This window comes from Rhagoletis pomonella, unplaced genomic scaffold (assembly GCF_013731165.1).
Source record: "Rhagoletis pomonella isolate Grant_MI unplaced genomic scaffold, Rhpom_1.0 Rhpom_scaffold_01954, whole genome shotgun sequence".
Lineage (NCBI taxonomy): Eukaryota > Metazoa > Arthropoda > Insecta > Diptera > Tephritidae > Rhagoletis > Rhagoletis pomonella.
Window position 1 is genome coordinate 1 of NW_023460508.1, and position 12,656 is coordinate 12,656.

The 12,656-nt window shown below is 36.8% G+C and overlaps 1 protein-coding gene across 1 annotated transcript; it reads right to left on the minus strand.

Moving 5' to 3' along the window:
- Positions 1-133: 133 nt before the first annotated feature.
- LOC118752916 lies at positions 134-8,928 on the minus strand (the record flags this gene model as incomplete). Its single annotated transcript, XM_036487764.1, is given in 3 exon segments — positions 134-219; positions 524-632; positions 7,177-8,928. Coding segments are annotated over 3 exon segments (920 nt in total), but the record flags the coding sequence as incomplete, so codon positions are not given.
- Between the last annotated feature and the right edge of the window lie 3,728 nt (positions 8,929-12,656).

Genomic DNA, 12,656 nt, shown 5'->3' on the forward strand with positions numbered 1-12,656 from the left:
TGACAGTATCGAATTGGAAAAGATAGATAAATAAAAGGAAGACATGGCTAAGGTTAGGTTAGATATGACTGAGTAAAATTTGATAAAGTTAGGTGAAGTTAGGCCAGGTTTCATAAAAGTAGAAAATGCGTACCTCTGAGTTCCATTTCTACTGGATAGCTTTGTGTATTGCAGGTCTTGCTGTTCCCAGAATTTGTCGATAAACTGTGGCCGTTTTTGCTATGAATATGAATAAGGAGTAAAAATCGGTAACAGAGTAACACTCCGTCAATTGCGAAAATTTTGATTTTTAAACAATTTTGCCTTTCAGGACCAAAAAGCTATTCAAACTTGTGTTTTTAGCAGATGAAATTAGTTACAAAAATATAAATTTTAAAGAGCTTGAATTGATTTTTGCATCACGATATGCTTATTTAACGCTTCATAGCTTATATTCTAGATTTAGACCAGTATATTTTTAACTAATAGTTAAGTTCAATTTTAAATTTTAAATTCCAATTAACTCGACAATTCGCATACTCACCTTCGTTTTAAACTTTATAATTCGATATATGAAATTCTCTCTCGGGCATTTGTCGCTCGCATTCGATACGAGTTCCGCTTCTTGTTCATCTGTTGCATGTTCTTGACGCCTAAAAGTAGACAACACTCACTTTGTTCATATGCAATGAATGCATAACATATGCTCAAAAGGTGAAAACAAATAAAAAAATTGCTGCCGCTAGCATGCTCGTACGTGAATGAACGCAAACCACCATCAATATCAACACCAACACATTAAATTTAATATACTCATGTGCATGTAGAAAAAAGAGCATATGTTTATGCATTTGTGCTTGCAAAAGGGGTTGTTACAATGTTTTATAGCGCTAAACATGGTACGCTGGCAAACAATGCAGTTAATGAGCATCGTACATCTTTCCCTCGCTCCACTTTCGGTTCTACAGCAAGAGAACATGTTGCATGTCAAACATTTGTACATAGTACCTTTTCAGGCCACTGAACTCATAAGTATTTACTTACATATATGTATTTAGCATATCATAGCATAGCCTGCTTGTAAGTGCCACATCTCTACCCTACCCACAATGACTGGCAGTTGTGCAAATCGGCGCCGGTTTAGACGCTGTTGCATCGTTTTCGTCAGCAGTTCAAGTATGTCTCATCTGATTGTGGCTGAAGATGCACTTTTTGCGCCACTGTTGTTGTGTGTTCGTGCAGAGATAAGTGATATTTATGTTAAGCTAAGGCGCTTGCGGTTGCAACTAAGTATTTAGGTAGGTACATATGTATGTATGTTTACTATCTAATACAGTCTGCCAAAAATTTTCTTGTGTCTGCTTGTTGCTGCTGTGAAATGGTGGCACAGTGCGGCCTGTATCTGGTTGGCTAAAAGCATTCGCTGCCCGAGGTGACCCAATTAGGCGTGGTAGCGTAGCTTGTGCTGTTATGTAGTGAGTTTTGATTTATTCAGGACTACATGAAATTTTGGCATAGCCAGTCAAGTGGGATGAATGTCTGAGTTTATATTTTGAAGTAGTTATTTATGGGATAAGCGTAACTACTAGTTGCGTAGTTAAGAGGTGTCGGTTTTGTGAAAAAAAGAGCACAAGGCAACCCTTGCTTGCAAGAGAAATATATACCCGTTCTATTATTTCTTGAAGAAAGAGTGAGGCAAGAGGCTGGTGAAATATCAGATGTCAAAAATTCCTTGGACACACACACGAAATAATCGACTTTTTTTCCTGACCGTTTTCTTGAGAGCTGCATACTGGCCAATAGGCTGAAAGATGCAAAGCAAGAGGATTGAACCGAGGAGCAAATCAGCTCTAAGGCTTGAGCAGAATCTTTCCTGGAGAATCTTCGGGAAAAAGCTAAAGCTGACCTCAAAAAGTGGAAGCGCACGGAGGAGCAAACAAGCAAGGAGCGCAAAAAATCCCTTGCCGACGTGGCGAGCGAATCGCTTGTCTATGCTGTGATCGACCGATACGCTGTAAATTGGGACCTGGTAGCTGGGAAGCTCCGAGCTTCCAACTCATGACCGGAAGGCTGTGAAGTTGGAGGAGCCAATGGGCAGGCGAAGAGTGCCAGTGATTGTTCTCAATAACGAATCACTTACCTCCTTATCCAACCTCAATTGGTGGATGAACTACGGCTTTCAAGCGCCATGTTTATCGACAGGAAATCGAGCCTTAACCGCCAAAATAACGTAAGCGAATTTTTTTTAATTTTTTTATGCAGAAATGCTTTAGGAAAATTTCTGCATCAAAAAAAAAAATTTTGAAAAAAATTTCGCTTACGTTATTTTGGTGGTTAAGGGTCGATATGTCGAACAAACCGAATGCTCTATGGACTGCAAAGTCGCGTCCAGCTGCGACACGGTGGGTCAGCGATAGGTCAGACGACGTCAGATCGCTGACCGATAAACTTGGCCTTGACGAAGAGGGCATTCCTCCATTATCTGAGGTTGATGATGCCAATTGTATGGTCATAGGACGTCCGGCCAGACATATTGAAAACAATATCAGAAATAAATCTCCACCACAGCAAAGCGGCGTCAGCCGCACTACTCCCCCGTCTCCCTCAAAGGGAAGAGGACAACGTGCTTATCCAAGAACCTTGGGTCATCAAAGATCGTGTTTGCGGCTTAAGCAGTAAAGATTATCAGGTGATCTATACAAGAGACAAAGGTAAACCAAGCTGTGACTAATTAGTAAAGAAAAATATTAATGTCTACTTTCTGACACACTTCAGCGATGCAGACACCACAGTGGCCGCACTAGAAACCTCATTAAGGAAAATTTTGATTGCCTCGTGATACATGGCACATGGCAAGCCAGGTCCGCCAGCACTAGTCACACAGCTAATAATCGAAGCAAGCAAGCGAATGCCCATCATCATATTTGGGGCAGCTGGGACACAGACGATCGAGGTGAGTCACTTTTCGAATTGTTATTAAGCAATAATCTTAGAATATGTAATGTAAGGGATACCCCCAATTTTCTAACTTACGAACGAAGGGAGGTACACGCCTAGAGAATTCGCAAATCGCAAATTCTAGACTCAGCAGTAAGCTAAAACGTGTGCTGTTTCTTCAAAGAGCTTGAACTGAGATAACGGACGCCCTTTAATAAAAGTTTTTAATGAACGAAAAGTGTTAATTGCTATTAAAGTTATTTTCAGAGGATACCTGTGAGTTCTTTTGAAATTACCACAATTCAATTATCTACGTTCTGGGGAATGAGTTAAAATATCTATAAAACAGAGTGTAGCTTAATTTTATTAGCAACAGCAGACAAATTAAAAAGCGCAAGGGAATCGACGGGAGGGTGGTTGCTGGGGCAGAAAGCAAACAAATATATTGTAGACACAGTAAAAGCTTAGGCACATTTTCGTGACTGTATGTATGTATGTGCAATTAATTTGCAAGAAGTTAAAATAACCAGAAACGTGATACTTGAAGGTTAAACAAAGTACGCTCAAGGAGAGCTTTGGCAATCTATAGTATTTACGAGTATACATAAAATAGGAAGATGCTGCAGGCGAAGGCGTTGAATAAACTGCGCTTGAGTAAATGAAGATGAAGAAATCGGAAAATGATGAGTAAAAATGCAAACATATACAGTTGCCCTTGTTGGCAAAGTAACAGAAAAGCCAGAAGGTAAGGGGTGTACTTGTGAAGTCATCATATTACTTTGTGGCCATGGGAATAAAGGTCGAGCAGCTGGGGTAGATAGGCACACAAACACATTTCGAATTATATTTGATCTGCGATGCGAAATGCGATACAACTTTTGATTTCTTTATATGGAATGAACTGTTCAGTTTTGTTCGAGCATGTCCTATGAAGACAGTAAGTGTTCCCCTTTATACCCAAACTAATATGAAAAGAAACTAGTTCCAGGTAGGTGCGATTCGAACCGGTGATAGTAAGCTTGCTGGGCGAATACTCCCGCCGCATTAGAAATGTATTTGATTAATTGCGTAATAAATACCCAAATGTACTGCACTCGGACTAGTCTCTGAGTATATAAAGAACGCGTGAGTAACAGTTGTGGAAATCATTGGACGATTCAGCTACATACATGCATATATAAATAGGTTTGGTTACAAATTGAACATTAATTTCATTACATTTTATCCATTTTGTCGGGTCCAGTGGGCGATTTTATTCTAACCACTTCGCGAATAGTTCAGGACTATTTCAGGTTCATTTTGTGACTGATTTCGAACTACCCCAAAGTAGTTTGTCATCAGTGTTGCCAGAACTTTTCAGGGCGACCGGCTAGATTGGACAAAAAAAACGGCTAAAAACGGCTAAAATGTTTCAACCAGAATTAAATTTTTTTAAATACATAAACTACAATTAGAAAGACTAGTAAATCCGTTGAATTTTTTTTGGTTAATAAAGATTATTTATACGTAGCTAAGCTGTACACCACTTTATTTTTGTTTAACAAAGGAAACTGTCGTTATACGTAGCTAAGCTTTACATCAGAAGTCATGTTTGTATTACTTAAATATAAAAACAGAGATAAATTACAAAGTTATGGCGTTTTCTTTTCTATTAAACAATTTTGCCTTCTTATAAATATTAGATTTTTGTCCCGCAAAATAGCTATATTAGCTGAGAGTATGGCACTTTTGCTTAGTCGGAGGGCAATATTTTGAGAAATGAACACGTAAAGCTGTGAAAGCAGAAGGTAGTTTAATTTATTGACATTCGCTGTTGTTGCCGACCACTTCACTTTTAACACAAGTAGAAAAAAATTTGAAGTTAGTGAAGTTCGATCAAAATATTAAAAGTGTTGCGCGTTTCCAAACTGCCAGAATTCGGTACACCTGAGCAAACGTTCAAATATAAAGTTTTCGCTTTTCCGAGGTAGGGTACGTAGGTTGATAACAAATTGCTGACGCAAAATATCTTTAAACCTCTGAAAGATGTACCATTATCCGTGGGACAGGAAAGAAGTCGAGTTAAAATGATGCCTGCAACTTGTAACAGTACCGATTTTTGGATTCTAGGAATTCTCTGATAAAGATGTGGTGCTGCTAAAAATATATATACAAAAATATAAGCACGAAACTATGTATTTGTCACAAGATTTATCCACATAAGATGAAAACTACTGCAGTTTTATTTTATAAAATTTAAAAAGTATTTTTGCACCATGTATTGTCTTCCCAGAGAGTGGAGCAAACATCGAAATTCGTGCTCTTTTATTTTCTAAGTGTAGCGAATAAAACTTCACACTTAAATTTAAGACATTCATAACAAAAATTTTATGAAGAAAATTCCCGCTACGTTCTCCCAAATATAAACTGGGACGCAAAATTGAAGCAAGTTTTGCCTATTTTTTTTTAGTTTATTTAATATTTATTATTTTTTATGAATATGTAGCTCATTACTTAACAAACAACATATACTACAAACAGATTTCACACTTGGTGTTAAAATTATGAAAATTCTGCAAAATTTCAGAAAACTTGTAACTTTTTAATCTGCTAAAATGACGCGTCCCAGTTTATGTATATTTGGGTCACTCGCTTAAAACAAACAACATTGAAATCGGCTCACTATCTGATTGTTTTTCAATTTTATATAACACAGTCCGACATGAAAATTTTCTCAGAGATAAGACCATTTCTAATAGATTTTGGAGCACTAAATTTGTAAAAATAAAAACTTGTATATTTGAATTTTAATAAAATAAGGCAAAGAGCAAAATCGGCTAAAAACGGCTAATTTTTTTTGCAAAACGGCTAACAAATCGGCTGCCGGTTAAATCGAATTTTTTCCGGCTGTTTGCTATCGCAACCGGCTAAATCTAGCCGGAAAACGGCTAAAATGGCAACGCTGTTTGTCATATTAGACCTAAAACTTTCCTGATGCAGTCCTAAAGTGGTTCTGAAAAAGTCGTTAAGTGGTACCGAAATTTTCTCCAACAAGTCTTGAAACGGTCCGGAAATGGGCCTTTACTACCTGAAAACGAACTCGAATTAGTCCCGAAATCGTCCGCAGCTTATACCGATATGTTCCCTAAATAGTCCTGAAATATTCGTGAATCATCCCGAAATGGGTCTGAAATAGCCCCAAAATTATCCTCAAATAGCCGGGAGGTAGTGTTGAAATGGTCCTAATCTAGTCCCGAAATGGTCCGCAAATTGCCGTAATTAGTCCCGAAACGGTTCCGAAATGGACCTGAAATAGGTCTGAAAGGGGCCTAATATTGCAGTGAACTATCCCGAAGTGGACCTGAAATATTCCTAAAATAGCCGTGAACTGGCCGCGAAATTATCACGAAATGACCCTAACAAAGTTCTGAACTGCTCCCGAAACGATTCCGAACAAGTCTGAAGTGATCCTAAAATAGTCCTAAAATTGCCCTGAAGTAGTCTAGAAGTGAAAATATCGAGAACTTGCTCTGAAATGATAACCAAGAAGTCCACAAATGGTTCCAAAATGGTTCCGTAGTAGTCCCAAAATGATCTCGAACTAGTCCCGAAATGCTCGCGAGATAATACCGATATGTTCCATAAATAGTCCTGAAATAGTCGCAACTATCCCGTAATGGACCTGAAATAGCCCCAGATTGGTTCTCAAATAACCGTGAACTAGTCGTGAAATGGTCCTGATCTTGTCCCAAGACGGTGCCGAAATGATCCCCAAATAGTCCCTAAATGGCCCTGAAATAGTTCTGAACAGGTTCCGAAATGATCCCGAACTAGTGCTGAAGTGGTCCCCAATTAGTCGAAAACCAGTATCAAAATGGTCCTGCAATAGCCCTGTGCTGGTCCAAAAATGCTCATCTTTACATACAAGAAGTAATTACACATTTTCTGCTGGGTTACACAAGAACAAGTTACAGATTTCATACTGGGTTAACGCAAATTTTACCTACACCGAGGACTAAGTTGCTTATAGATCATAAATGAATGTATGGGTGCATGTATTATAACAATACTTTTGCTGAATTAGAGAAAATTAAATTTTCTACCAATTTGGCGTGCACACAGCGCAATTTTAAACACTCATGCATTTGTATTTATGTGTATGTATGTTTGCATGTTTAAGCGTACATCAATTTGCATCCATACGAGCACGTTGCGGAGCAGCCATATTATACCCAACCAATGCAATTAGATTTTAATTAAGCACAAACGCGCGTCACTTACCACAAACAGGATGTTGCGGTGGTGGTGCTGGTCGAGCTGCCGCTGCTGCCGCTGCCGCCGCCAAGTGCATCCTTTGCCATACAACGCCCGAAACAGGAGCCCATTGTTGTTAACGGTGCGAGCTGCTGTGGCAAATGTTCGCTTCCAACAACAAATTCTAAAAAATTGGCTGCTGGTAGATGCGTTTGAGTTTGTTGAATGGTTGCTCCTGCTGCTGCTGTTGCCGCAAAAGCTACTACCACGTTTGGATTATAGCTGCCAGCAAAGTGTAACTCCGTTAGGGCAAAAATAACAAACGCAACATTAGCATAGGAAATCAGAGTTAAAGTGAAACGAACGCTTGTCAGGTGGGATCGGGTAACGTTGATCCGGCTATGGTTACAGCTTCCGGTTGCTGCCGCAAAAGTCAGCTGTGTTTGTGGCCACTTATTCTTCCTTTGACAAGCCAATCTCCCCGCCGCTTTTCGTTGTTGGTATGCTAAACTTATTACACGCACAGCTGCTGCGCTGTTGTTGTGGTTGCTGTGCGCTTTTGTTTTTAGCGTAAACGCTAACTGCTGGGTTGCCGTTGCTGTTGTTGTTGTTGTTGTTGTTATAGTGGCTTTTGCTGTTTGTATTGCATTTAATTTGCTGTTATTTTTTTTTATGTAAGCCCTGTGTGCCTCAAATTTTCCACAACAAATGCAGCAACCGCAACGCCGCCACGTACGCGCATCCATTTGCATAGAAATGTTCGAAATTTTCTTCTGCTGCAGGATAATATTTGCGCAGGAAATCGTCGTTTTTCATAGAATAACTGTAGTTTAAACATTGATGATTCTTTATTCGTTTCTCTTAAGTGCAACACGAAGTATTTGTTTTCGCATTTGTCATTGTTATTGTTGTTGCATTATAGCTCTCTTTGTTATTGTTGTTGTCGCTGGTGTTACATGAACTTGTCTCGCCGCCATTGCTATGACTTGCTGAGTTTGTTAAAGTTTTCAGCGATGGCATTGGCTCAGGTCAAGGATTTCATAGTGGCTTGGTGCTATTGAGCTCCACAAAGTATGCTTTAAGAATTACATATGCTACAGGAAAACAAGTTTTTAACAGCTATTTACAAAGTTTCTGTCATTTATACACAACTTTTGGCAATTTGTTTTTTGCCCCAAACACTTGCACAGTGACACAAACGTACATACACCACTAACTGCAAAGCCACTTCAAAACAAGTCCCAGTACGTACACTCGTCAAGCACCATCAATTAAGGCTAATCAATTTCTCGGGCCGTAATTTTTCATTGCATACTTTTATGAGCCACACAGCTCACACATTCTTTTGAGTACATTTTTTTCCACAAAAACTTCCACGGTGTTGCTCGACTTCACAGTTAAAAACAATTAATTCACATTTCACCCGTCGGCGTAGGAGTAGTTTTTAATAATTTGCTTTTTTCGCCTTTGTTATTTTGTTCACCTGTCACGATTGTGTCACACTCACTTCCATACTCGTTTGTATATTAACACAAAGCAACTCTCAACCACAAATCAACTTGAACATGGTCAAAAGACAAAGGCAAAGGAAGTCAAGCAAAAACAAAGGGGCTCACCCGCAAACACGATAAAAGTGTGTAGTAAAAGTAAAAAGAGAGAGCCTCAAAGGCCCCACCACCTCTGTTAAGAGTCGAAGTCACAATAGCTGTTAGGTGGGGGGAGGCGCTATCTATGGCTCTTGTCGCTTTGAATGCGTCACGTCACTGCATGACACCGACACCAACGCCACAACTCGTGCAACTGGCGTCCTACGTTGTCGAGCATTCAGTTGCAAGCAGTCGTAAGCAGTGTTGCCACACAATTTTTTTATTATTTACCAAAATCACCGAAAAAAGTTACCAAATTCAACAAAAAATTACCAAACTTATTTTATGTGCAGAACTGTACAAACATACATATCGAGCCCTAACCGCCAAAATAACGTAAGCGACATTTTTTTTTTTTAAATTTTCTTTTCTCTGCGTCAAAAATAAAATTTTGAAAAATATGTCGCTTACGTTATTTTGGAAGTTAGGGCTGGATATGTATGTTTGTACAGTTCTGCACATAAAATAAGTTTGGTATGTTTTTGTAATATGTTAAAAGTTCTCAAAATATGGTGCGGCTATAATTTTTTCGACCACTGTATGTAAACAAGTGACAAGAAAATACATCAAAAATTCAACGCTTGAAGGAAAGCTTTCGACTCACACAGAGTGAAGTCCCCCGCTGAATGTCGTAGCTTTTTGAATGAGAACATACATATTTACGTACAATTCTACTCATATATATGGTTTGCGGGTACACCGGTAAATTGATAGTAATTGCAAAGCTGACGAACTGACAGCGAAAGGAAACCTTCCAGGAAAGGATGCGGTGGATATACTTAGCAATAGCCACTGTCAAGCAGTTTGTTAAAGATCACATCATTCTAGTAGCCAAGGAATGCTTGAACAACTTTCGCCTTGCGAAACCTTCAGGATTACTTGGTATTTCTATAAAAGGAAATGCTTACGGGCCACTTACTAATGTGGAATCAGAACGTATATTGACCTATTTGACATATGAGATCGAATCGAAAAAGTTACCAAATTGAAAAATAAATTACCAAACTAGATAAATAAAGCAAAAAATTACCAATTTTGGTTAAAAATTACCAAAGTGGCAACGCTGGTCATAAGCGTGGAAAAAAAGTTCACTACACACACACTGTGCAAACAAAAACGCTAAACTTGCAGGTGTGTGTATGCGAGTTAGTGATTTCCAGCGTGACCAGGCTAAGCGTTTTGAGGCTAGATTTGGCATACATATAATTTTACGCCACAGCCTCAGAACTTCAGGACCGTCTTCGCTACTTTTTTCGGGCCTTTTTTACTTAAAATATTCATAACAAAATTCGAAGCGGATCATTTAAAAATAAATGCCAAGTCATACCAGAAATTCTTAATATTATTTATCGTTCAAAAATTCCAATGACAGCGCAGACTACCATTTCTTTGCGAAAATACTTCCTTAGTATTTTTCTTAGGTTTTTAAAAAAATTATACTAAGAAATTTGCTTTAACGCTTTAAGTACCAGTGGAAACATATTTCCCAAAGAGTGATTCCCCTCATAAGGAAACTGCGTACGTTTAAGTAGACTTATATTTCATATTTTCCATCTGTGCTATTTTGATCAAAAAATTTTAGAATTTTTTTTATCAAAATTAGAAAAGTAGCGAAATAATTTTTTTTTTAAATTTTGAAGTTTTAGAAAAAGCTGCTTTTTAAGATTATAAAGATTATTATTTTTAAGATTTTTGGGAAAAGTAGTTTTTACGAAAAAACAATAAAAAAACAGTTTTTAGGAATAAAATATGTTAACCCAAATTAGAAAAAATTTACCTGATACTAAAAATAAGTATTTTGTGGAGAAAAATAATATTATTGCAGTGAAAGTTATATGTTTCGAGAAAAATTATTTTTGGAAATAAAAATAAAAAAAATTATTTTTTTAGAATAAAAATTTCAGGGTAATAAGTAACTTTTTTATAAAAAAATATGTTTGGTGGAAGATCAATTTAAGATGTTTACTGAAGAAATAATGTCTATCAGAATTATAAAACCATTAACCCTATGCATATAAAAATATTTTTGATGATTTCTTTGGGGAAAAACAAAGTATAAGAACACATGTTTTGGAAAAAATTTATTCACAAAACTCAGAAAAAATAAGAAGACTAATTAAAATTTTTTTGTATAATATAAAAGTTGGAAAATTAGTTTTTAATCAAAATTAAATAACATTCTAACGAACAAATGATTATTTACATTAATTTTTTTTATAAGAACTCGTTTATTTAGACATCGATTAATAAAATTGTTTGGGTTTTCTATTTTTAAACTGAACTCCTTTTTGCATGCCCTGAAATTTTGCATCCGTTATAAGCTTGATTTACGTACATGTGTATGTATGTATGTTATTGTGTGTTTTGATGAGAATGATTTAAAAAATTTTTTCCAGAAAATCGCTATCGCGCAACTTATCGAGTGGGCGAAGAGTTTTTGAGTAATACACTGACTTCTTTATAACTTATTACTTTTTTTAACGTATAGCTTTTTCTAACCTTTTTTCAAAACCAATTTAGCTTCGCTTTTTGTGATCATCTGGTCACACTGTTAATTTCATTGTGCTTTGACTTGGTCTTGCTTTATTTTTGACTCTGGGTGCTCTTCGTGTGTTTTTTTGTTTCAATTTCCCGCCTATAGGTGTTTGTTTTATTTTCGCATGGAGTGCATCAGCTGTTGAGCTGTCAAAGCGACAATGTGTTCGCGTTGCTCCTCAAAGGAGCTTTGTGAGTAGTAAAATGTGGAGCTTGTGCTTTAAAAGCTACCAAAAGGGGTAATTTTCATTGCAAGTGCTAAAACGAGCTTTACGAATATTAATTTTCTCTAAGGTTTGGAACTAACTTTGCGCTTAGGCGGTCCTTCAAATGAAAGTTTTGATTCCAAGCAGTGCTATGTAGTATTTATTCAGAGCTTATTATTAGGGCTGTCCCACTGCTTGATTAATCTTACTTTTAATTACAAATTATTTAAATCACTCAAAGACGCGATTTATTTAAAGCAGAACTCAAATTACGTAAATAATTTTAGTTTTGCTTAAGGGGTTACGAGATCCTAACAGTCGAAAAAATAGGATTAGAAGGAAATAAATTTTTTTCTTACCCAGATTGAACGTTATAAGAACAATCGTATTTAACGTAGATAAGGTTAATATTTCGGATTAATTTTCGAAAATTAAAAAAAACCAAGAAGTTAAAAAAAAGTTTTACATTAGCCTCCTCTTTTTTAAGATTAAAAAAATGTGTTTTTCTTTAACCCTCCGTTAGGCGCGTGGACTACATACGTAATCCAAACATCTTTTAGCAGGGACCAATTAAAACTTGGGTGGAGGATGACATTGCCCGCTTGAATAGCTATCGATGATATACAAAAGTGCTCACTTAGTATACAATTGAGGGGCTAGGCCCACATTTACCACTTTTAGCCACAGTTGAATACGAGTGGACTACAATTGTAATCCACGCGCCTAATTACGTAACATTTTTTGCCAAGTGCACATTTTGGAAGTTTGTCTGTTTGAACACTGAGATAAGTTTTATAATTTTTAAAAAAACAAATCTTAATTCCATAAAAAAATTTTGACTTTGTTCATTATAAATTAGCATTGAATTTTATAACTTTTTTGTAGTGCAAATTCCAACGATTTCGGGTCTCTACATTTCAGTGTTTCCATAAATTAACATTAACTTTTTGTTGTGTATTTGGCTATTTTCGCATATCTAAGAATTTAACTTTGTTTATAAGCAATGTTAAGGCTATTCAGTATGTACAACAAATATTTCACTATAGATATGTCATATGTGGTTTTACATGGAAATTGAAATTTCTGATGCAAAAAAGATACATTTGGAAACAGAAGAAAG